The following is a 27,174-nucleotide window of genomic DNA, read 5'->3' on the forward strand; positions in this document are numbered from 1 at the left end:
AGGGATTTCACAATGATGATATACAAAACACACTGAATAGCTGTCTAGTCTAACTTGTCCAGTCACAAGTAATTCCTACTGAGGCAAATGGGACTTACTCCCAAGTTATTCAGTGTAGAAATTGCAGGGTCGTAGTGACATCATGACTTGGAAACAATGCTTTTTCAATTGGGATAAAACACTGTTAACTGTGGGTATTATTGATTTTTAAATTATTTTAACCCAGCTGGAAAAGCATTCCTTCCAAGGCACCAGATCACTACAATACTTGTTCTTACCTCAAATTTAACTGCAACCATTTATCTTTTGAAAGCATATTTCAGGAGTGCTGTTTGTTACCATGGAGATATAATATACTGTAATGTCACGAGCTTTTTCTCAGTGAACTGTGCTAATTTGTTTTAAAATGTTATAAACCCTTAAAGGGTGGGCTTTCTTTTAAGACTGTTGTAGCCATTTGACAGAAAGAAAGAAAGTAAGAAAGAACTTGAGCAAAGTGTATTTAATCTGGATATATCAAAATTATGAGACTGCCAGTCTTGTCTCTGTTTTCCATAGAAAGAAACCCAAGGAAGCAGACTGTTCCATAGTCATGCAGTGAGCTGAGGTTCAGTTCACTATAATTCAAAATGCTGCTGTTCATAGAAGAAAACTGGTTAAGGCTTGGTCTTATTTCCTTTCACAAAACTCAAATCTCTGTGCATGTGAGAAGGAGCAGCAGCTATTGATTCCCTGGGGGGAGCAAGCTGAGCAATGATTCTTTACTGAAGCCTCAAAATTTGGCTGAGAATCTCTGGAGCAGACATTTAGGAGGAAGATTGGCATCCTTAATTAAAAGTTTAGCCTGCATTAAGCCAACTTGCCGCCTTTCCATATGTTAAATTCCACTGCTCCCCAATAGGTTTATATTGGCAAGTGGAGCCTGAGTGCATTCATGGTTCATATCATTCATCATTTTTTCATCAAAAGCATGGAAATCCTTTCCCCAGTGTGCAGAGCAGTTTTACAGAAATACTATAAAACTCGACAGGGGCTCTGTTTCAATAGAATTACATTGGTATCAGTAGCCTGGTAAATATCAGAGTTGAAATTAATCAAAGGGGCTTATGGAACCAATTCCAAATATATTATACAACAAAACAGGTTTTACATAGAAAGGTCATTTGGAACTTCCCTATCAACCTCACTCTTTTTAAGAAGATGGGGGTGGATATGGAGGAGTGAGGAAATAAAAATAATGCAATGGTTTATCTAGGAGGACAGGAAGGTGAATGTTCCTGTTTCACCTCCTGCTTCAGGAACTCTTTGAGAAAGCTGCGCAAGGTGAAAATCATATTTGCCTCCAGTTTCTAAGGCCCAAATCTAAAACTTCAGCTGAGCCTACCCTTTTTTTAAGGCCCCTTTTTATAAACAAACCAATAATGCATAATATGTAAACAGGATGTGGAACATTTGCTAGTGGCACAGATTCAGCATATGCAGCAAGAAGCAGTCTCATGCTTGCAAGTGTCCACCTACACTGCATATGTTTCCATAGGGTTCCATATTTACGTAGACAGCTGCCCAACAGCATGTCCAGTACTTCAACAGTACAGATTGGTAGTAGAAGTTGTGTAGCCATTCCTGGATCAATGCTATAAATGTATTTGACCACAGAAAGGGTTCTGCGTGAAAACATTCTTCTAAACAGAACAGACAGAGCGGAAAAATAGAGTTGCTTATTTTGAGGTAGATGTTCAATGAACAGTTTGACTGTTGAGAATACATTGTAAGATTAAAATAGGCACTTAGGTTGCAACACTAATATACCGTATTTTCTGCTCTATAAGACTCACTTTTTCCCTCCTAAAAAGTAAGGGGAAATGTGTGTGCGTCTTATGTAGCGAATGCAGGCTGAGCAGCTATCCGAGAAGCCAGAACAGCAAGAGGGATTGCTGCTTTCACTGCGCAGCGATCCCTCTTGCTGTTCTGGCTTCTGAGATTCAGAAATTTTTTCCCCTTGTTTTCCTCCTCCAAAAACTAGGTGTGTCTTGTGGTCTGGTGCGTCTTATAGAGCGAAAAATGTGGTATTTACTTACTCAGGAGTAAGCCCAATTGAACTCAATAGGATTTATTTCTAAGTTGGCATGTATAGGATTCTGGGGTTAGTTTCCCTTTTAATTTGGAAACTGTGCTAGAAATTAATCCTCTTGGGGAGATGGGGCAGGGACAGCTGCCAGGAGAGAAAGGGAGAAAGAAAGAACAGGAGCTTTAGGTCATTTCTAAGTCCCAATAGTACCACTCTAGTGATAACACAACTCTTTCTTGCATTAATTTTATGGGACATGATTTATATCCTTCATCTCTCAAACATGATGCCTTCTTGAACCACTGGCATTTCATTTCTGCCTTTGACCACCCAGTAGCGTACAGCAGCCTGGCTCCTTTTCTACTTCCAGGCTGCTTCAGTAGGCCTTGGCATGATCCCAACCCTGCCACTTCATGTGATATTCCCTACTCAATCTGTCATCTCTTTTCCTGTTGTGTGGCTTCTTTCCAAGTTGCAGTAAGGAGCTCATCACACTTGCTGGTCTAGCAAAAGGTTTTCTTTCCTTTCCTTTTTCCATTTGCTTAGTATTGGCTTCTCTGAATGGTGCAGAGCTGAGGGTACCCGGTTAAAATTTTCTATACAAAAAGCTAGCAGGACAGACAAGTGACAAAGCAGCATAATTCTATAAGTGATAAAGTTGCAATTTATTTAAAAAATTATTTAATTAGTTCATTTTAGATTCTTAAGAAAAGTATTACCCATTTCATTTGTCTTTTGTTTCCTCCAATAAAAATGTTCACATTCCATTAAATTGTTTACTTTTGTTTGTTTTTGCCTGCTGATTTTTTAAGAAAGATGCTGAAATTGCATGATTATTTTTTTTCCTATCCTTCATTAATTTAATGTTTTAAAGGTCATGGAACATTCTTTTTTGAAATTACTCTGTTCATGTGCCATTCACTTATGAAGCTTTTGCAGGAAAAGAGCTCTTCCTTTTTGAGCTCCCATTTGTACCTACAAAGACTACAATGTTACTTTCAGATCAAAAACTGAAATTAAACGTTCTGTCAACTAGGATTTTGTTAAAACACACAACAACAACAACAACAACAACAACAACAGACCATAAATTTTCAATTTTTGAACATCTATCATGTATCTGTTTTTAAAAGGAAGAAAAACTGTTTGTACACATGGAGAATTAAAATACATATACAACTTCAGAAATAAACAAATCAAATTTACTTTTCCAGTGTACCTTCAAAGTAACTCAATCTTTCTGTGTTTTCTTAACAGTGAATCTATTGCCTATTCAGAAATACCAGCTCAGATAGTATGGTGAAGTGACAGATGGAAAGCGCAGGGATGAAGGAAAGCAGTTTAGCACAGCATGTCTGTTAGAGTAAATGGATGAAATTGCATTATTATGGACAAACACCCCACACAGCCTCTTAACAGAATGGCAGGAGTTACTTCATATCAGCCAACAAATACTTGCAAGAATTATGAACTTTGCTGCATGCTTGCTTGGCAGGCAGTTACTCACTTTTACTCTCACAAGGCATTGACATTTCATTAGATGCATTGATTTAAATGTATTAAATGCAAGTGCAAATGAATCAGGACTAAATGGTTGAAAGAATCAAGTCTTATGGAGAAACATTCTCAGCTATATAGGATGGAAGATGAGTTGCTGGTAAAGCTGATGGCAAATGCAGAAAGTGGGTTAATTTCTTAATCTGAATTGTGTCCAAACCTCATATTTCTACGAAGATCAGCCTACTGGCAGATTATCTGATGAAGTGGAAATTAATACTATTATCAATAGAGATATGGCTCAGACTGTTAGAAGGTAACTTTTCACAAAACTGTTTCAGCACAATTGTTTTAAAATGTCCCAAAAGCAAAACATCAAGAGCCCCAAAGATGAGGGCCCTAGAAGAATTCCCCCTCGTGCAAAATACCACACCAGTCAGTTTGCATTAAATAATAGAAAGCAACCATAAGAAACCACAGCAAAATAGTGTTGAGCTGCTATTGAGCCAGGGCTTTCCAACCTGTAGCCTAGCGCTGCATTCTCTTTACATCCATTAGCCTTGACAGATGTGTTTGCTGTGGCTCACATGGCTAAAAGGTAAGAAAAATCCACCAACGTGTTGCTCTCACATTCTGAAATCAAGGGAGGTTCATACGCTGAATCATAAACTTCAACAGAAAATATTTTCCAGACTTTTGGCAAACTTCACAAAACAATATTCACAAAGCAAACACTCAGCCGGATGTAAAGGAGACAAACATTTAGTTACGGTTTTTATAGTTATGGATTAAATATTCTGCGGCTGATGGAACTTGAGCGATGCAGTGTCAGACTCTGAATTAGCAAAGTATAGGGGCCCCCCACAACTCTTGCAGTCTAATGTTCAGTGCTCTATCCTTCATCAGTCATCAGGCCCTGGGTGGTACAGCATGACTAAGATCTATGTTTTATAATGTCTGTCCCACTGCATGGAAATTTAATCATATCCATAGAGTCAGGAGCACAGGTTATGTTGGGACAAGACTTTTGTTTCACTGGGCCACAGACAAGTTTTAAGTGCTGATCCCCATTGCACTAGCCACCACATTAACCCGGCCCACGCTGAATAGTTTCCACCTGCTTAGTTAAAAACCAAACAAAACTAAGCAGAGTTTTGGAAATCTTGCACAAACATGACATCATTGTTTTTTAAAGGAACAAAATGAAACAACTTGAATTCTTTGCAGTCCATCTAGAAGAGAGAATGTCAGTTGAAAATTGTAATACTAGCAACATTCATTGCACAGTCAAATGTAAATAGGTTTCTATTAGGGGAAGCAGGAAAAAAACAAGGTTGCTGTTGTGTCAGTGGAAAAACGGATATTGGGCAGCACTGATAATTTTTTTTCAGAGGAGGAGAGAAGGGTACTACTTTTTAAAGCAAATGAATGAAATTAAGCCCACTTTTATGAGGACATTAATAAGCAAACCATTCAACAGAAACTTTGAGTACAGTACTTTAGAAGTGGTTCCTTAAAATCAAGGAAGCTAAATGTTTTATTTAGCTATGGAGCTTCTAAACTGACCTTCTTGTAAATAGAATCCAGAGTAGTTTGCAAAATTTAAATAATCAACCAGTAAAATGCAATTAAAATTTTAAATCCTACACCAACATTTCTAAAAACCCTCACAAATGAAGAGATAAAACAACCCAAGGATTATGGATAATCTAATTAATTCTACAAAAGACAAAGGAAATCAAAGGTGTCTGGTCAATATTCAATGACCACATTCTGTCCGTGCAAGGATTTCCACTTGTGCAATAGGTGTCCACCCTCTCTCCTCCCCCCACATGCACACTTCACCCTTCCCAAATAAGCTCCAGAGGGTTGAGGGAATCCCTATAACAGATTTAGGTGCATTGAGTTAGAGGGACTAGTGGTATATTGTTGTTCTGATGGTGTATAGCAGGAAGCCAATGAACCTGCTATCTTCCTGAAGATTTCCGAAGATATGGGTGCTGTTTTCCCTCTGAACCTGATTCTAGCTGGTAGTAGACATCCAAATCCAAGATCCAAATCTTGTTTTGCTTGAAGAAGTGCCAGGTCCTTGAAGCAGCCATATGCTTATTCGAACCCAGTTGTCAGCCTAGTCAACATTTTGCATCCTCAACAACGACCTAGACCTATGGTAGTTCTGTGGGCATTGGCAGGTGGGGAATGTCACTAAATAAATGGTGGGGAAAACCCATAGCCACAGAAAATTCTGCAGATACAGTGGTACCTTGGTTCTCGAACGGCTTAGTTGTCGAACAAATCGGTGCCCGAAGGCCGCAAACCCAGAAGTAAGTGTTCCAGTTTGCGAATGTTTCTCGGAAGCCAAACATCCGATGCAGTTTCCGCTTGGGTGCAAAAAGCTTCTGCAGCCAATCAGAACCCACGCCTTGGTTTTCAAACAATTTCGGGAGCCGAACAGACTCCTGGAACGGATTGAGTTCGAGAACCAAGGAACCACTGTATTTCCTTATTTGTGTGTGTTGGGGGGGTGTGTGTTTTCTTTTTAAAAAAAATATTCTGAGAAAAGTTGGTTCACCTCTAGTTCTTGTACCTCTTTCTCTCTGCATCTCTCTTGCCCCTTCATCTGTATTAGGAAAGGGGCCATGTGTTAAGCTTTCTCTTTGTTGCGTGCAGCCTTTGTTACTTAGCTGAGTTACTTACTCAGAATTAAATTGTCAGCTTCATTACCAAACATACTTTCCCAGTGCTCTGCCAGCAATTTGCCAATAAGCATGCTATCCCCCTCAGGAAAGCAGAGCAGCTTGAAAAATATTAAAACTGTGTTGTGTCACAGTTGCTTCCCTCCCAACTGCGGGCTTGATTTTCTTTCCTCTTTCAGATCTGCCTGCTCTTGTGGATTCCAAACCTGCCAAGCAATGATGTCAAGAGATCTTTTCTCTCGCCCCCCCTTATTTAGTGCCCACATTCAGTGATGTGGCTGTTTCACCCTCCCCTGCTGCTGAAATTCCAGCTTATTCAAAAGGTTCAGGCTGTTCTGAGTGGCCCACATTAGTTGGGCATGTTTCCTTTCTATCAGATGAATGAGTGGGTGCACAATACATCTGCCTCCCACAGACATACACTTAGCTGAAATGCAAGGCCTTGCCCACAGCAGAGAGAGAGAGATTGGAGAGCATAAGCAGGGGCACTGTATATGGCTGCAGTTATTCCATGAATTTCAAATATTGGCTTCTATTGCCATATTCCTGAGATTCTCAGCTTTCGCTTCTAGCCCTCCTGGTTCCAAATATAACATTTTAAAAGCAAAAGGCAACATCTGCTAAAAGCTCTGAGACGGGGGTGGGGGTGTCTCAGAGGAGCTTCCAGCATGCAAGCTTCTTGCAGTTTCCCTGTTCACAGTTCCCTGTCTCTACTATACACAAAAACACATTCCTAATTTACCTCCCATACCTCACTCCTCCTTAGGAACATAGGAAGCTATCTTATACCAGGTCAGACCATTAGTCCATCTAGTCATGTGCTGTTAGTACTGACAGGAAGCAGCTCTCCATGATTTCAGGTAAGGAATCTTTTCCAGCCCTACGTAGCGATGCCTAGTTGCCAGAGATTAAACAAGGAACCTTCTGAATGCACTGATCTACAGCCTCCTTCCCCTTCACTTTTGCATTCATTTACAGTTAGGAGACAGAACATGCTTAATTTTAGTGTGGGTAGCATTATCTTATCTAGCCTTTTATCTCTTCTGTTGATGCTGAACAGATTTCGCACCTAATGCATAGCAAACATTCAAATTTTAAAAGATGGAGCACATAGGTAGATAAATAGATTTTGTATAAATCCTCCTGTTGAGGAGAATAAATCATCATCATCATCATCATCATTATCATTATTATCTGGGTTGCCCCAAAGGCTTTTTAGGAATGGCTTGCCTGCCATTGTCTTTTAAGTTCCTGTTTCTTTTCCACTGAACTCCAGTTTTCATATGTGCAACTGCACATTTTTACATCATCATGGAAAATGAATCTGGGGTAGAAACTTAGTAACGGATAAATAAAACCCTTGATTGTAAATAAACTTACTTTGCTTTGTAGGATTTTGCCAAGCACTGAACGATGAGCCATTCAATGAAGGAAACTTTTAGCTTTCTATTATTTTGTCCAGATAATAAAGCTGTTTTCATATGGATTAGGGATATATTTGTCTCTCTGTGTGTATGCATGGTAGATCTGTGTCTATGTGTATTTGCAAAAGAAATAGTCTTTGTCTTCCCAGATACTAAGCCTATTGAATGGAGCCCAGTGTTTGCTGGTATGCACACCTGTGGGAAGGGGAGGGAAGGCGAGCTTTTGTTTTGATGTGAGAGGCCCATATGCTGATCTGAATAACCTCAACAATCCATTCACACCTTTGTCTTTCTTCTCCTATGTCTGAGGTCCCTTTTCCACTTCTTTGTTTTTACTTGTCTAGTCACACGTGTTCTGAATAGCTGCTCTGAGCCATTCAACGTTTCTGCATGTGTGCCTGTGCTTATGCGTTTGAAGGGCGGGAATGGTGAGGAGGGGGGAGCGAAGAGGAGGGGGAAAGGCTGATAAGCTGTGACAAGTTGAACAAAACAGACTTCTGATCTCTCCCCCCCCCTTTAAAAATCCTGAAAGCATTATGGTTTATTGGACATAGCACATAGTCCAGACAAGTGGAGCTTTCAGAACTGAACTGCCCAGATCTCTTTCCTGTAATAGCAGTTGCAGGACCAGCTTCTCATACAGCTAAATTCCATACCTTTCAAAGGGGAGAGAGGTCTGTAAAGGTTTGCACAAGCTCACACATCTCCCATGGAAGCGGAGCTGGGGTCAATCCCTTGGGCTGCTCCAATTCTCCCACAGCCCAACAGGCAAAAAGAGAGAGGGGGGGTTCGGAACTGAATTGTTTGTTTCTCTCAGGAGTAAGATTCCAGCTCTAGCTCCTGACAGTAATGAATCATCCCAATCCTGAATAAAAGTAGGGAAAAACTGGAAGAAAGCACTGTTGAGAACACAAAGGTAGGGAGAAGCTGCTGCTGCTGCTGCTACCACTACTACTGTGATTCTTGGTCACAGAGCCAGCCAGAACTAGAGAGCAGAATAATCCTCAGGTGCCATATTGATGGACAGCCTGAATGGGCAGTGTAGGAGAGGGAGAGAGAGAGGTGTATTGTGGCCTCGGATTCCCCACACCAGAATCAATCAATACCCACAGCTTCACCAGTGACACCCAGAATTAAAACCATGAAATGATTCTGTGTGTTTTTTTCTAACCAGAATAACACCCCAAGCTTGCAAAAGGGGCTGTGCTGCTTACTTAAAGAGGAACAAAAATAGTTCAAAGATTTTCAAGCAATGGTGCCATCATGACAAGACTCTGGGAGCAGAGATCTAGGGCCCTGTTCAGTAGAATGAACAGGATGGCTCCCAAATGCAGAACAGCAGGCTTTTCAAGTTGTGAAATCATTGAAGTAACACACATTACAAAAAATGAAGGAGGGGGTTTTAGGCACCTAAGACTATTAAGTTCAAAGACTAACATTACCTAAGTGCATCCCTACTTTTGAGCATGTACATCTGGACAAGCCAGCCCTGAGGACTCCAAGATCCAGGTCCTGCAAAAACAGTGTCTACCTAACACTGTCATCATTAGATAGCTACACTTTTTTCGGCATGCCAGACAGGGGGAAAAAGTTGTAGGAACCATTTTAAAATTAGGATATTAGTATGTTTCCTCCTTTCATGCAATATATGTCTTCTTTCCCATGATACACTGCTACAAACGTGTAGTTTGTGTTCAAAAGCCCTCCCACTTAAGACCCTTTCTTCCAAGTGTTGCAAGCCTAAGCTGCCACATATAGGGATCAGTGTATAATAAGCAACTCACTTTTTCAGCTTCAGTTCTTTATAGTAAGCTCAGTAATGGATAGTATACCCAAGTTTATGAGCCATAGCTCCTTTACCAGTACCGTAAGACCAGCTGTGTAGACACAAATCAGGCTCTGAAGAGGTGTGATTGCTCTGTTTGTGCCTGGCTTTTTCCTTTAATTCCCCCACTCTCAACCCATGAGTGTGGCTGTGAAGAAGAAAAAGAGGAGAGGCAAAAGAGTCCAAAGAATTCGATGCAATTTGGAATTTTGAATATAAATAGGCTGGAAGCAGACAATAAGTCTGCCATCTTATGCACCTTTACCCAGGAATATGTGCCCATTGGACTCAGTGGAGCTTAGTTCTGAATAAACATACCAAAGACTGTTGGAAAGAAAACACTTACAGATATGGCAGAGAAGGAAAGACATTAGTAAACCTGTCGCTGTTCCCCTGGCTTCTGCTACCCTGACACACATACCTTTGCATGCTTTCCTGTGGGTGATTGGTTTGGTCATGTCCCGATAGTACCCCTCCTTACAGTAGTGACAGTGACGACCTGCTGTGTTGTGGCGGCAATTAAGGCAGACACCTCCACTCTTGCGACCAGATAATTTGTAGAGTTCCATATTAAAGCGGCACCTTCTGGCGTGTAGGTTGCAGTTGCAAGCTGAAAAGAAAGGAGACAAAAAGAGAGAGAGAAAAGAAATGTTGCTGCCATTGAATGGTGGCACTCGTTTAGGATTACCCTTGACAAAAGTGATAAATGCTTGTCCTTAATATATCTGAGTAAACCTGAGAACACCTTAGGCGTGTCCTAAGCCCCAAAGTTGTCATCCCTGCTATTCCGAGTATAGAAGGAAATAATACAAGAAAACTTATAGCTGAAAATGTTTGGCAGGGCCAACCAAAGTAGTATAACAAGTTAGCATGAATACATGAGTTTCTGTTTTCTCATGGAAAACACAAGATACATTTTAAGGATATAAATTGTTTGAACCAATTCAAAATCACGATTTATCAATTAAATCTGAACTACACAAGGCTCCAACAAGCCTTCTAAGCGAAGGTGTTGTTGTTGTTTTTTTAAATAATCCTAATCAGTATCTTTATTGGATGTGAAATTTCTTTTACATATGCAATTGTTGAAACTGTTTTCATATATGCAAGTGCTTTATATGTGGTTTTACTGTATTGTGGCATCACCTCTGGATGCTTCATAGGAACCAATTCATTCATTCATTCATTTATAAATAAATAATGAGAAATGAAGATACATCAAAATTGACAGAGGCATCTATGTCTAACAAACACTGCAAATCCACACCTGGATTTCCTGGTTGATCATGAAGGTCTCATGGCTCATGGTTTCTCACTTTGGTTTGGAAGAGAAAGCTCCTATTCCTTTGTTTACCTGATACAGCTGGTTGGAGATTAAGGCATTATATTTGCTTAATTATCACATTTCAGTAATAAGAATCACAATGTAGCTTCTTGGGGTGTGTGTGTGTGTGTGTGTGTTAAGTGGTCATAACTCTAACTATCTCTTATTGAAACTATCTGCCAAACTATCTCTTATTGAAATAGAATAATAATAGAATATTGTTAATAGAATAATAATAGAGGGTCATTTTGTCCAACCTCCTGCAATGCAGGAATCTTTTGCTTCAGTGTGGGGCTCAAACCCACAACCCTGGGATTAAGAGTCTCAGGCTCTACCAACTGAGCTATCCCAGAGGCTTATCTGTGTGCCACATCTATGGTAACTGAGAAGAAAGAGGAGTTATTTGCTTTTATCTTGTGATAAAACTTTAAAGTAAATTACATAATACATGTTGGTTTCTTTTAACAATATTACGAAGTCTGCTGGGTCTTAAACAGGTGCCCTTCAATCCCAAAGCAGCCAACCAGTCGCTTGAAGTAAGAAGTAGCGTCTTTAGCAAAGGAAATGCTACCCAATTTTAAAAGTTTAAAAACCATTCCAGGCATAGGAGGGAGGGAGGAGAAAATATGTTAGGACCTGGGCCAATAAAAATGTTGATTTTTTTCCCTTCAGCATAGAGCTGGGGAGAGGATTTATAGATCCCAGAGCAAATGTGAGTCAGGTTCTCCCCCAACACATGCACACACACCAACCAAACCTAGCCTACTAAATTCAGTCCTAGCACAATAGGCCATATGCAATGGGTAGGATTTGTTATCAGTGCTACAGACCAGCAAACAACAATTCGGAAACAATTAGTCAAGGTTAAAAGTCCCATTGATAACACTGTAGTAAAAAGCTGTAGCCAAAGTTTGTTGTTCTATTCTGCTCACAAGAAAGTAATAGAAGTAACAGCAAGAGTAGAACTTCAGCTTCTCTCACGCAAGCTCTGGTGTCATCCATTCTTGCCCTGCCTGCTTGGTTTTTGTCCATAGTTGGGGAACTTGTGGGGGCCCAGGTTCTGCCGGACAACAGCCCCTATCATCCCTGACCATCAGCAATGCTGGTTGCAGGGAGTTATAATCCAGCAACATCAGGAAGGCCACAGGTTTCCTTCCCCAGCCATAGTGATTGAATTCCTGCCTATAGATGCACGCTCCATCTTAGAAAATATCTAAACCGCGTACACAAAGCACTCATAAAACAGTATAAAGTATCCAGCCTGGCAGAAAAGCTGTCTGCATCTCGCCTCCTCTCCTATTTCTAATCCTGAGTTAGGGTTTGGAATGCAGCAAGTTTTTCTGCTTCCTTATCGCTCAAGTAATCACTGGGAAGCTGCTCTACTGTGCCAACTCGCAGGGGTTTTGTTGTGTCTGGGGTTCTGCCACCATTGTCCTGTACCACACATTACAACACATCCTAGCTGCTTTAGATCCAAAGCAGACACTCTTGTAGCTGCTTATTTCCTGCCTTCACCGTGCACCTGTATGCAGAAACCAGGCCCTGCAAACCATGCTGGCACCATTGGAACGGCAGCTCATAGAGGCTCTAATTTCATTAGGAGTAGAGATGGATGGATTAGAAACCATTGTCTTCACCCTGTCCCTGAATGCCCAGCTTCTGAAAATCCTGCCGCTGGGTTGGCCTGGCCTCCAGCCAGCACTCATTGGCAATTATGCTTGTTAGCCTGCTGTGCTTTATGATGCCCCGTGGAAGAATTGGACTTGCTAAGAAATACTCTTACCATTACAGTAACTTCCAAAAAAAGAGAATGAATGCCATTGGCACATTTAATAAAAAAGAGAAACAACTAAAGAGTAAAGGCTGGAAGAGGCCCAGGAGGAGCAGAGTTACATCCTATCGCTCCCATGTACCATTCCCTTGGAAGGCCGGACGAGATGCAATTATGGCTTTCCTCCTTAGCTGCTGAATTCTGATGGCTCTGGTAAACATGCTGCTGCTGAACAACTGCTTCTGTAGCTGTTCCATTTTGTTCAAGGGAACACAGGGAACCCACAGGAGATGGGGGGGGGGGAACAATTCCAGAAGAGTGGAGCAGCTTGCTTTGGGGTGGTGAGTCTACATCTCACAAGTGTAATAATAATAATAACAATAATAATAATAATAATAATAATAATAATAATAATAATAATAATATACTCTGCCGACAGGATTGTCCCAGCCACTCTGGGCAGCTTCCAACAACTATTAAAAACATAATAAAACATCCAACATTAAAAACTTCCCTATACAGGGCTACCTTCAGATGTCTTCTATAAATTGTATAGTTTTGTGTTTTGAAATGAGAGTCTCACAAGAGCCTCCTTCCCCATACTTCATGATTCCTGTAACAGATCAGACTGGCTTCTCTCCCATTGGCGAAAGCCTTATTTTCTTTTGGGTCCACTTTGTTGGTGGTGCTGGCCAATTCTTTTTTCTTTGAAGATCTACTTTCTCTTTTGCAATATTTTAGCAAATAGGAAAATGCAACTAAAAGACAGCATCACTTTAAAAAAACAAAAAACAAAACACATTTGCTGCCTTCCCTTGCCACGAAACAGGTAACTGGAGAATGTATGTACACATTGGAAATCAGATGCTTACTCTGAATGAAATGGATTAGCTGAAAGGGATAGTGATTAGGTTTACAGAAAGTCAGTCAAATCCTTTCCTTGTCCTTCTAGTGACTTTAGGAACTAAGCAATGCCCCAAAGCAATCTTAGGGGAGAGGGGAATAGGGTCTTATTTAGACAATGTGCCAGAAGGCAGCGATCAGGCTTCCTTCACTTTTAAAGGGAGCAAGGGCAGCAAAAACACATGGTAGCTCCCCCTGTTGGCTGGGTACGAATCAAGCTGCACTACACTTCCCACTCAGCCAGCAAAAATCTTCTATTCCTCTAAGCCCCGGTATATTTCCAGAATGATGAGAGAAGAGCTCATGCACAACCACTGCAGTTCCATGTCCAGTTTTGGGGATTTGGGGATTGGTGAGGATGTTCCAGTTCTCTTAACTTTTCTGCAAGGGCTAGAAATCCCACCCGTCAGTAAAGATTGCCTCCTATACTGCCCCTTCCCCAATATAGTCACCCCACCCGTTTTCTGGATGTTCAAATGTGGACATACTGATTTACAAATGTAACAATTAGAAATTAGTCTCAGGATGGCATCCGACAAGATATTTTCTTCCTAAGCCAAGGGGCTTTTTGCACATTTAAATGTGGTGGGTGGATATGGAGGGGTTAAGAAAATAGAGTTTTTTGAAGTGGGTATTTGAAGCAGCAAATTAGAGATTGGTGTTGCTTGACACTTTCCCCTCCCACAGTTTCCCACTCAATTATATTGCTAAAAATGCTTGCTTGCTTACATAGCTGGGCACATGGGCTGTTCCTGCACTCCTATAGTTCTGCTACTACCTTGCTACCCAGGGATAAACCATAGCTTGGCTTAGGGTTGTGTCCAATATGAGCCAAGATTGTTGGGGGGGGGGTTCTTTTGTTTTCTTTTAACTCCTTGTGGTTTGTCTAGGGGAGATAAACAGTGTGCCAAGGCTTGGACGTGATGCAAAGCCAAACCATGTCTTAGACCTTGACAGCACAACAACAGGAGGACCTGGGAGAGGTACACAGACTTTGTGATGTTCACTCCTGCAAGTGACAAATTGGCTTCCACTAAACCATGGTTTGGCTTAGCATTTCATGCCAACTAGGCTTATAGATAATACAGATGCCAAGCCTGATGCAAGGTTAATGCATTAAATCCCTATTTTAGTTGGGGAAGCGAAGAGCAGCATGTCCAGTTAGAAGTAAATGCCTAAGGGCTTGCGAAATGTTTTTTTAGCACTCAATTGGAATCCACTTGGGAACAATTTGTCCGCTTAAGCTATTTGTCTGTACAATCACAGTCTTATCTGGTTAAGATCTTTGTTGCAGCTTTCTCTGGCTGCAGGCAAAACAGAACCTCTCTGCACACAACTTCTACCTGCTTCCCAAATATTCTCAAGGCTTTTATATTCTAGATTTGTTGCTGGTTGTTCTTGTTAATCTCACATGCTGATGCTATCAAACTTTCTTTTTTAGAATTTCCAAATCTTTGTATTTCATAATGAGAGGCAGACCTTTTTTTGATTGTGATTCTCATCACCTTATTTCCGAATTATTTGCTTCTACCTATTCTTTTACCCACATTTTTATAGACGTATTAAAAAATAATTCTCCCCTTTGTGCCTTGGAGTTATGCACTTCAACCAACCTCTGCAGCCTTTCTCTGGTTCCCCTCACCATTGGAGGTCGTGGGGACCAAATCTGGAGCAGCCAAGAGAGATACATGAAATGCTATATATTCCCTGCCCACTTTTATTATCTGAGCAGCAAATGTGATCTTACTCCAGCAGGCTTTTCTCAGATGCAATCTTTTAATGCTCAGCAATACTGTGAAAGAGACTACAGTAGTTGACTTGGCAGCTATATTAGCTGAACATGCCCAAGCATCACCACTTGGCCAGAAGGAATTGGTGACAAAATTTGCAAAGGCCGCAGCACACAAAGTGAGATATTGATGTGCCTGAAATTGAAACTTTTAAGAGACTTAAATTTTAACATCACAATTCACAAGATTATTCAAAACGACCTGTGTGCTAAAACATTGTCTTCTGTATACGAGAAAAATAATCAATGATTGTTGTATTACTTATTCTTGCAATTTAAAATAAATTTCACAGTTTCAAGGTTTTCGCTTTTCTTTTTTCTGCAAGACATCCGTTTTTTGAAAATTCAAGTTAGCAATTTGGGGGGTGGGGGTGTGCAAGTAGTTAGTCTTGCCTAAGGCACAAAATAGCCCTGCACCAGCACTTACAGTAGTCAGTGATGGTCAATAACTAGGGTGTCTTTTTAAAATGATGGGGCAAATTCATGAAGGATAAGGCTATCAATGGCTTCTAGGCATGATGGCCATGCTCCAACCCCATTCTCAGAGGCAGTGTGCCTCTGTATACCAGTTGTTGAAAATTACAGGAGGAACGAGTGTTTTTGTGCTGAACTCCTGCTAGCAGGTTTCCCACGGGCATCTGGTTGGCCACTGTGAAAACAGGAAGCTGGATTAGATGGACCATTGACTTGATCCAACAGGCTCTTTTTATGTAAGATTAAAATCAGTTCTCTTTTCATGTTATTTAGCTTTGGATAAGACCTTGGAAAAGGAACCACATTATCCATGGGATGTTGCAAATCCAGTCTGGATAGAAGTGACTCACAGGGTGAGCCAATGGCTGGGCAATGACTACAGTTTGGGAGCTATGAGCTTTTTCATTTTTGATCTCACTCTTAAGGTCACACCTTAGCCCAGAGCTTGAAATGTTACGGCTGCTGCCGTGGTTTCAATATGAAGATGTTAAGCAACATAAAAGAGGTCCTTCCTGGATTAGACCAGAAATCTACCAACTCCAGCATCCTGTTTCCAATCATGGTCAACCAAATGCTTCCAGGAAGCCTACGGTCAAGGCATGTAGGTGACAGTGACAGCTGTCCCTTTCTCTTGTTCTCAAGGCAACCTAAAGCAACTTACATACAAGCAAACAGCACCCATATAGACACATTAAAACCAAAACATTAAAAACATTCCATCCACTTATAAAAGGCCACAGATAGTTAAAGGCCAAAGGCCTTGTTATACAGGAAAGTTTTTGTCCAGCACCTGATGCTGACAGGCCATCATTCCACAAATGGTGGAGCCACTGCAGAAATGGCCCATTACCCTGTTGCTACCCTTCAGACCTCTCATGGAGAAGCCATATTGCCTTGAGTATCCATATAGCCAACATGGATAATAGGTAAAGGTAAAGGTGCCCCTGCCCGTATGGGCCAGTCGTGTCCGACTCTAGGGTTGTGAGCCCATCTCATTTAAGAGGCCGGGGGCCAGCGCTGTCTGGGGACACTTCCAGGTCACGTGGCCAGCTTGACGAAGCTGCTCTGGCGAACCAGCACCAGCGCAGCACACGGAAACGCCGTTTACCTTCCCGCTATAAAGCGGTACCTATTTATCTACTTGCACCTGGGGGTGCTTTCAAACTGCTAGGTGGGCAGGAGCTGGGATCGAAAGACGGGAGCTCACACCGCTGCGGGGATTCAAACCGCCGACCATACGATCGGCAAGTCCTAGGCACTGAGGTTTTACCCACAGCGCCACCCACATCCCAACATGGATAATAGGCATTTATTAATAGGCCAATCATCCATTAATTTATTTATTTATTTTTTTATAATATTTTATTGAGTTTTTTTCATACAAATGCATATTTAACAAACAGAATAAGTTTCATAACATCCTTTCATTCTATTGTGGACTCCCTCACGTCTCCTGCTTCCACCAATCATCCATTAATTTAGCAACCTTGCTGCAAAGATTTTCATCAGCTGCAGCTTCTGGACCAGCCATTAAGGAAAGCATCACACAGAACAATTCAATATTATTTGTTTATTTATTACCTGCCGTTCACTCAAAGGTCCCAGGGCAGATCACAACAGTGAAATATATTATTAAAAAAAAAACAGTTTAAAACAACTTCCAATCACAAAAATATGGGGATTACCAATGCCTAGACTACCCTAGTCAAGCTATCCTGATCAAGGAATGGTTGAAGTTGTCACACCTGCTGAAGATGTCAGAAAGCACACCTAGCTTGGGCCTCCAGTGACAAATATATCATTCCAGTGACAAAGATGTATAGGAATACCCACAAGTGAGGTATCTGCTCTTTAAGATGGAGTGCAACCTTGTTCAGAACAGCCAACTGACACAGACCTGAAAACCACTCATCCACAGAGCCTCCATCTTGTTGGGATTCAAGCTCAAACTATACAGTTGTACCTTGGTTGTTGAACACCCTGGAACTCTGACATTTTGGCTCCCAAACAATCAAAACCCAGAAGTGTCTGATCCAGTTTTCGAACGTTTTTTTGGAAGCTGAACATCCGATGGGGCTTCCATGGCTTCCAATTGGCTGCAGGAGCTGCAGAAGTCACGATTTGGAAGTCAATTGCTTTGGAAGTCAAACAGACTTCAGGAATGGATTCCATTCGACTTCCAAGGTACAACTGTATTCTATATGTGGAGATAACCTGCCAGCACACTTTGATATCTACTAATAACCAATTCATATAGGTGAGCAAACTAAACACGTAAGATTGGGTCTGTGGTCCACAATTACTGCAGTTTAATGAGCATGGAATACTAAGATGTAATCTGCATGTAGCTCAAAAATCAGGTCCCTGTAAATGCAGAAATGTCACTTCATTCCAAATACAGTGGTTAAGTATTGCCAATGAATGGGTGTTACAACAGCTTCCAGGAGAGGGAACTGGCAACTTCACCTGACGTGCAACATTGTGCCATTATAGATGAATCTTGCAGCCTTGGGGGGGGGGGAGGGACTCAAAAGATGGCCACTAACACACCAGAACTGACTTTTTCACACAGTCAGCTTGGCAAAACTCTAACTTTCCCTCTTCCTGGTCTCCTGACTCGTGCTAGGGAAACAGAACACAGTGTGAGCTCTTTGGGAGCACTTACTGGGTCCTCCTCCTGATGCCAATGAATTACAAACCTCAGCTCAGCCTCTTGATGTGCCAGACATGCTAACAGAGGCTTGACAGATTGCAGCTCTTGGGAAGCACTGGTTTTTCCTCAGATGTAGAGCTGGCTCCAGGGAACAGTTGGCAGGTCAAGCTGCTTGTTTCTGCCCAACAGAGCAAAACCAAGTGTTTGTGCTGCCGTAGTACAACTTGGCCAAAATACGCTTGATCTCCAGTTTCCAAGGTGGAGCTTGGGAGCAGGGGGTGGGAGATGATTTGTTTGCCCAGGATAAGGATCATTCAGTGGCTGATTCTCCTGCTGTGAAAGTGTGTGCATGGGGCGGGGGTCTCAGGAGCCAGGCAGGATATTGAACAATGAGAACCATTATGTGGGTTTCATGCTTTTCCACAGACATCTAGTGTGGCTGATTATCAGAGAAAAAGGACCAGCCGTTGAGTTTGCTGTGGTAACTCCTCTAAGCTTAACTTTTGTGTTTTTCCACATGCCTACTCCCTACCCCATGCAAGAGGTGCTGGATGCCACTGAGCACGTCAACCTTGATAGAGTTTTCTAACAGGATGCTAAAGGTTCTTTGGGACACTAAGAACCCCCAAGAGATCATATGAGAAAGGAAGGAGTAACTGGGTGGGATCTGGACTCTCACTAAGCGGGGCAGGCCTGAATGAATTCTGAAATGTTTGCATTTGTCAATATTCTTCATCCAAATTTGAAAAATTCAGAATGTTAAAATGCACACTTCATTTGTTTATTTCTTTAACTGAGTTCATGAAGCTTTGAAAAATATCTGTGACTGTTTTAAAACCAGTCTGGGGAAGGGTTGCAGCTTAGTGGTAGAGCATCTGGTTCAGTAGGGCTGGGAAGAATTATCTGTCTGAAACCCTGCATAGCCATAGCCAGTCAGTGCAGCCAATAGTGAGCTAGAGACGGACCAGTGCAAGTGTGCATATGTACTTGTGTTTGTATAAAAGGTAAAGGTAAAGGGACCCCTGACCATTAGGTCCAGTCACAGATGACTCTGGGGTTGTGGCGCTCATCTCACTTTATTGGACGAGGGAGCCGGTGTACAGTACATGTGGGCAGTATGACTAAGCCGCTTCTGGAAAACCAGAGCAGCGCATGGAAATGCGGTTTACCTTCCTGCTGGAGTGGTACCTATTTATCTACTTGCACTTTGATGTGCTTTCGAACTGCTAGGTTGGCAGGAGCAGGGACCAAGCAACGGGAACTCACCCCGTTGTGGGGATTCGAACCGCCAACTCTCTGATCGGCAAGCGCTAGGCTCTGTGGTTTAACCCACAGTGCCACCCACATCCCTTGTGTTGTATACTTGATGTTATAAGATTAGCTAGTATAGGGAAGGAGTGGGGAACCTTTTTCAGCCCAAAGGCCACAGCCTTTCAAATAGAGCTGAAGGCAAGTAAGTTGGCCAAATAATGGATGTGGCTCTTACTGTTGTCCAGTAAACTACATCCCAGCAAATCCTTGTAGATTCATAATCTAAAAAAAAAAAAGGCTAGAAAGAGAATCCAATAAAAGCAACATGTGAGGGGAAGGTGCTACAAACAAGACAATACATCTATAACCCTTTTTAGATTTGGTATTACTATGCAAGGCAACAAAGACAACTGGAGATAATAAATGGCTGAAAGAACTGGCTGTGTTCTACCTAGAGAGAAGAGAATTGCTGATAGATAGATAGATAGATAGATAGATAGATAGATAGATAGATAGATAGACAGACAGATAGATAGATGATAGATAGCTGATAGATAGATAGATAGATAGATAGATAGATAGATAGATATGATAGATAGATAGATAGATAGATAGATAGATAGATAGATAGATAGATAGATAGATAGATATAGATAGATGATAGATAGATAGATAGATGATAGATAGATATAGATGATAGGTAGATAGATAGATTTTTTTAAAAAAAATATTTATATTTTAGAATATATTTCTATACATCTATAATATTTGGGAAATGTGTAAAAATAGAAATATCAGAATAAAGAATGGGGAGAACTCTTCTTCCTATTAGTTAGAAAAAGAAGCAGAGGTTTTAAAATTCACAGAAAGTAAAAAGTGAGTGAAACAGTGAAGAATAAACCGCCGGTGGAAGATTCTGAATTTCCTTCAAAAAAGGTAAGGAAAGGAAAGGAAAGGAAAGGAACGGAAAGGAAAATGGGTGCCAAAGTTGATGAGGAACATGGCAAGAGTGTTTGTGGGTCAAATTTGCCAGCAATTTGTGAGGTTCAAAAGCATAATGTGGAGGGAGGAGTTAATTCTTTACTCCATGCTCAGTGAAAATTGCTCCCCAAGCTACTATTTTCACAGCAGGGAAAAACATACAGGTATGATTTTGGTAGAGAAGTGTTTTTGAAGAGGGTTGTGGTTTTTTCCCCAGGAGACAAATTTATTAACCCAGGTAGTATAAAGCTGAACACATTTCAGGCAATGAAGCTGAAATCAGAATAAGAATAGCTTACGTGTTGTACATGTGATGCTAGAATGACAGGGTTTTAAAAAGATTTTTAATTGCATCTCTGAGTCTTCCGTCACTTAAAATGCATTGCCTTAAAATCTGTACATTGTCAGGATTGCAAAATAGCCCCCTTTTGATATATTGAAGGAGGGGAGGTTTGATTCAAAATGTATTTTGTTTAATAAAATGTATATAACCATTTGATTGTAAAGACAAACCTCAAAGCAGTTAACAAAATAAAATCATCTAAATAAACAATTTACCATTTTGTGAATGAAATGTATCCCTCATATATAAAAGGAAAGGCTATTTTTAATTCTTTCTTTTTCATTCCGTATTACAGCAACACACAGGATGATCATCAGATGGACATGGTGTAGCTCCCTTTTATTAGCTTTATTCACAGAAATGCAGTGGCCCATCAATCCTCAGCAACACATTCCACATTGAAGATGGTATATTTCTCACACCTGTGACATTCTCTGTATTGCTATCCTTACATTTGTGAGAGTTCCTTACCTAAGGTCACTGCTTCACATCTGTGAAGATAATTCGCAAATTCTAGAAGCCAATACAGCATGAGGAGCAGAAGAACTGCACATCTGGCATATGGAATTTAATTGGTAAGCTAAGTAAAGGCGCCCAGCCTCATAGTTCTACTTATGAGAGTAAATTGGGAGTGCAGTGAATAATGAGAGAATTGTGGGGCTGCGATATATGCTTCACCATATCCCTCAGTCCAGCGCTAGCATATCCAAACAAGAAAAGATCAATCAGCTAACGACCTGCAAGACGTAGGCCAAGGCCCCACCCTGGAATAGCACCACGGAAAGTCAACATGAATGGATGCAAAGGGAAAGTCTCTGTGTTGCCAGAGTCAATTCTGAAACACAGGGTGTTAAAATCAGCAGTCCTCCCTTTCCTTCCTTTTGTTTGCTATCTTCAAAAAGGAATCAGCCTTGGATGCAGCTTGTCAGGCCAAGGCTTTGCTTTCAAAACATTAAACAGGTGTGAAGAGCTTGTTTGCTCAGATATGCTAGCGCCCCTTGAGGATTGTTGACAGAGCACTCTTTTGTGAACAGGGGCTGGCTGACCCTTCAGCAAACACAGCCAGTTTATGCCCAGGGGCTTTATCTAGGAGAGATCTAAGGGAGAAGGAGACCCAATGGCTTCTTTGACTGACACCCTGGCCAGAGTTATCACCAACTTGCCTAGGATATGAAAAGCATTACAGGGAGGTGTCAGGGCAAGTCTTGGGTCAGGGCAAACACCTCACAGCTGTTTGGATGTTTCACTAAAGCCACATCAGCCAACAACAGGCAACATGTTCAGCACAGAGGTCACCACCTGGTGTGTGCTAAGGCATTCTGGCTGTTTTTCTGACTCTCTTCTTTTCAATAAAGTGCCACTCACAGTTCTACACTATGATTAGTTTCTACATTTACAGGAAATGATTTCACAGGTATTAATAAGCAATGGGCATTTTTTTCCCACTGCAGGAAGCGGCAGTCCCAGGGTCAACATTGGACTCATGTTATAATATAAGAAACATAGGTCATTTGCAGGCATGATAACCTGGTTTATAAATTGCTTTTGAATTTTTGAATTGTAAATTTAAACTTGGAGAAAATATAAAATATGCAATGCTTCTAAACTCTGTGTGGTTGTAGATCCAATAAAATTTCAGAAACCATGATTAAATAAATTCAAACTTATTTTAATTTGCCTCCTGGCTTCTGAGTGTGTAGTTTTTGTGGGTAGTACTGTTTCCAAATTATTTCAAGAGAAGGAGAAAAGGGAAAACAGCAAGCAAAGAAGCTTTAAGGCTTTACATGGAAGTGTCCAAGGATGTTGCTCTCTGAGCAAAACAGTGTCATGGAGGGCACTGCTCTATATTTCTTTTCTGTCTCTTGAATACTTACTGTGCTTTTACATACCACAGTGAAATTGTCTGGACCACCCTTTCTGTGTCTATGAATACTGTTGTCTAAAACTTAGGAAATCTTTGAACCCTATAAGGAACTTACATCCTCAGTAATGGACCAGGTGACACTACTAAAAACTACTTGCCAATGTTGTTCTCTTGCTGACCAGTTTGCTCTATATTTTCCTCACTGATTTTCCTCTGCAAGATATTGCCAAAATCATGCTAGCTACGGCCAATACTATCTTGATCGGATAGTATTTATGAGAAGTATGCAGCAGATGAATCCCAAGCTGAAGTGCAGGAGTTCTAAGTTTATCCAAAGTGAAGCAGGATCTGTATAAGGTGCCCCAAACCAAAGCAAGGATCCCATAAAGCATTTTGTGATGTCTTGGTGATTCGGGTATCAGAACAATGCTACAAACAAGTGTCTGCTAAACATGGAACTAAAGGATTGTATCCAAATAAGTTCTATTCAGAGTACGCTCATTTAATGTAATGTACCCAAGTTACTCATGTTCCCTAAGTCTATTAATGTATTTAGCATGGGGTGAAAGGGGAGAGAAAGCTCCATGGTGGCTGACAGGCAAAGCTTGTCATCAGAGGGAATTATTTTACCTGGACTCTCCAACCCCCCTGCTTTGGGGCAGGGATGCTGGGGTAAATGAACAGCCTTGGTTTTATGCGCTTCTGGCTCTTTCACAAGTTCTGTCTCTGAGAAAGAAGAATGCTATTAAAAGAGTTCTAGTGGAGCAATTGGAGTGAGACTTTTCTTTTCCTTACGTCCAGCCCAGTCCCTCCCTTTGCCCACCCTTTCTTTTTAAATCCTATAGTTCTTTTCTTCACATTTAAATCTTCCATTGTTAGCTTGTTCTTATTAGAGTCAGTGGACCCCCGCTTTTCCCCTTTGAATAGTTCTGGTCTGAAAAGTTGATGTAAGTTCGGTAATCTGTTTTATTTAGTCTGTCTCAAGTGATTTTATTCAGCCGTAGTCTACTTTACATTATTAAATTCTTAGTGTGTGTTTGTGTGTGAATTTTTCACATGCATGCACAAACCTTAGTTTATCCAAAGTGATACGGTATATTTCCTGTATTATTTATCAGCTAAGTCTGCCTTAAGTCATTCTATTATTACTAGAAGTTGCACCTCTGCTTACTTCGCCACCCCTGCCACCTCACCAACCCCTACTCCCTGGACCTCACCAACCCTCCACTCCTGCCCCCATTAAGTCCTTTGCTTGCCAACTCCCTCCTGCTCCCCCCACTCTGCACCCCTTCCCCAAGGAAACACATTAGACCTTTTCCTTTTCATCTCATTCTGCAATATATTACAATATATTACAAGCTTCTGCAATATATTACAAGGCTGCGGCCTAAGGCAAGGAGTGGGAGAGCCCTCAACTCAGGTGCCTCTAAGCATCAACAGAGTACTCTTATCTAGAGGGAGGGAAAGGCTTGAAAAGCACAAAGTAGAGATAAATGGCCCCCTCCCTTAAGACTTTCTCCTAATAGAAGGAGGGCCCATTATGCCTACACATTTCATCCACTTATACCAAATTGGGCAACAGTTATAGCAATAAAAAGAAATACAACATCTAGCAGCCTCTTAAGTGCTTTGGACTGAGGTAGACTGTTTTACGAAGCACTAAATCATAGTCCAGAGCAAATTCTGGGGTTGCAGCATACCCTTATGGCAAAAAACAAAAACAAAATCCAAAGCAAGTCCACAGTGGCATAGCGTGGGTTGTCAGCACCCGGGGCAAGGCAAGTAATTTGCGTCCCCTAGCCCGTGGATTTGCACCCCCTAGCCCATGGATTTGCGCCCCCTAACCCTAACCCCCAGATGTTGCGCCTGGTGCTGCTGGTCCCCCCTGCACCCCCCATGCTACGCCACTGCAAGTCCAGCATTTACTGATCCAGACTAAGAGCTTTAGTGGACACTGAAACTGATGACAGTATCTGCATGTCGAAAGCATCTTTAAACTTGGCCAAGGCAAAACTAAAAACACAGCACACACAAGCTGGAACATAAAACCACTCCTGCTGGATTAGGCCAAAATTCCATCAAATTCAGTACCTTGCTTCTCCCAGACACTAAATGCCTTCACAAAGCCCACAAACAGGGCATGCAGGCAAGAGCTCTCCCCTACTTTTGTGCCCAGCAACTGGCATGTAGTGCATATTGCCTCTGAACATAAACATAGGGGCATAAGAAGCTGCTTTTTAGTGAATCAGAATGTTGGTCCAACTAGCTTAGTATTTTCTACACTGACTAGTAGCAGCTCTCCAGGATTTCAGATAGAAGTCTCTTCCAACCCTACCTGGAAATACCAGGGATTGCACTTTCTTGAACTAAAACAATGATAAAAGCTCACCAAATCATTTCTAGAATTACCAAGGCATCTTTGAGGCAGGTGATTGCTGTGTACATATCCAGTACCCATCCCACTGTGTCCACTTCAGCCCCATTGCTCTGCTGTAACAAGGGAGCTTGCACTTTTTCTTTTCTGGACATCAGCACTCTGATCTTAGCTGCTCTGAACTGCAAGCAAGCTTTCGTTAGGTCAGGGGTAGCCAATATGGTGCCTTCCAGATGTTTTGGACTCCAACTCCCATCAACCCCAACCAATATAGCCAATGGTCAGGGTGATGGAGGCTGTAGTCCAGCAACATCTTACACGTGTTGGCTACCCCTGTATTGGGCATTTAGCTGCCTTTTGCTCCTTTAGGGATTCACCGCAGTGTTCACCCTATACCAAAGGTGAGTAAGATTTAGAAAAAGGATTTCTGCTTCATGAAACCAAAATTACCAAAACATCAGTTTAGTTGCGGAATACACACACACACCTTCTTGTTCAGTTAACAGTGAAGTTGGTCAAAAGTTCTGAATACATTTGAATAGAGCAATCAGAAAATGTAATCACTATATTAGAAAATATATATGATTTCAAGGAGAGATTTAAAAGGGAACATTTTGCTCTGCCACTGGGCACTGGTAGCTCCAGCAACATAGTACCAGCCATGGTTGTCCCATGAAGACAGCAAAGCAACCCTGTTCTGCCCCAACCACGCACTGTACTGTCCATTAGGAAAGAAGATGCAGTATGACTGGTGCAGTCAATATACTGTGTGAATGTTTTGAGAAGATACTTGCTGACTGAAGTGTATGGATACGGGAGTGTGGGGACCATACCACACTTTATTACTCTGAATAAGACCTGAGTTCAGCACTGAATATTCCATCAACAAGAGATACAGCCCATCCCAGCTCCCTGACCTGTGTACCTGCATGACACATCTGTTTGACACAGTTACACTTTGCATGTACTCTTAAAACATCTTAATGTGTTCAACTAAAAATGGAATATATGCAGGGACCCTTACAAAGTAATATTTCAATTGTCAGAGACCATATATAGAGTCTCCCATAAATGGGATGGGGGGGGAAAGCAGGAAGAAATCATGCAACAGAGCTGCATTTTGACACCATACCAAAATGTGCAGATAACTCCTAAGTTCTGGTCCACATTACTGGTGGGGGTTTGGTGGAGGTACCCCTTGTTGGACTCTGTGGGGTGATGGTGGTGATGGTGGTAGGCTCTGCCAGCAAAGAAGCCTCCATTGCTCCTGCCAAAAAGTGCAAAGGAGCACATGTGATTACTGGTGGTGTTCCTGTCAGCAGTAGCTGATATCAGGTGGCAAAATGAAATGTTTGGGTAGCAGGGGCAGACCCTGGCAGTGATGGATTTGCTAGATCCAAAGCAGGGCCTGTTCCTGGAGAGGGGCACAGTCCAGGCCCCTGTGCTGTGTCAGCCTGGAGTTGGTGCAACAGCATATGCTGAAAAACTGGGGCCCCCCTTATATCCTGGCCAGCAGGACTGTGGAAGTGGCAGACAATCCATTGGTGCATGCCCCAGTTAAGGTACCTATGTAACAGCTGGTACAAGTCCTTCACTTGGCAAACATGGCTTATAATCTCTTTAGATAAACAGGTGCAGAAGAGTGTGACATAGTAAGGAGAATACTGTAACCAGGAAACATTGCCTTGAATGTTGATAACTTTCAAAGCAAGTGCCTACACAACTAGTTTCAAACAAGCTAAGCAATTTTAACCCCCAAGGTCAACCTAACTAGTGACCTGTTGCTACTGCTGTTTTTAGACTCGCTTGCTCACTCGCTTGAGCCATCTGGAGCTGTTTTACTAGAATCAACTGTGCAAGCACCTCTGACAGACATATGGTTCTTTGTTTGCTCCTGCTACCCACCTGTAACATTCTGGTATAAAAATAAAATGAGC

The 27,174-nt window shown here is 41.6% G+C and overlaps 1 protein-coding gene across 4 annotated transcripts in view; it reads right to left on the minus strand.

Annotated features, from left to right (window-relative positions):
* The window catches only part of NTN1 (netrin 1), a 127,566-nt gene that overhangs the window by 40,102 nt on the left and 60,290 nt on the right, over positions 1–27,174 (minus strand). For all 4 annotated transcript variants that reach the window (XR_014164227.1, XM_081895208.1, XM_081895207.1 and 1 more), the window contains exon 3: positions 9,932–10,120. Coding sequence is in view for 3 of the 4 variants with exons in the window: in XM_081895208.1 (XP_081751334.1) it covers positions 9,932–10,120 (189 nt within the window). In the remaining variant the exon portion in view is untranslated. The remainder of the gene's footprint in view (positions 1–9,931; positions 10,121–27,174) is intronic.

This window comes from Podarcis melisellensis, assembly GCF_964234715.1.
Source record: "Podarcis melisellensis genome assembly, chromosome: 2".
Lineage (NCBI taxonomy): Eukaryota > Metazoa > Chordata > Lepidosauria > Squamata > Lacertidae > Podarcis > Podarcis melisellensis.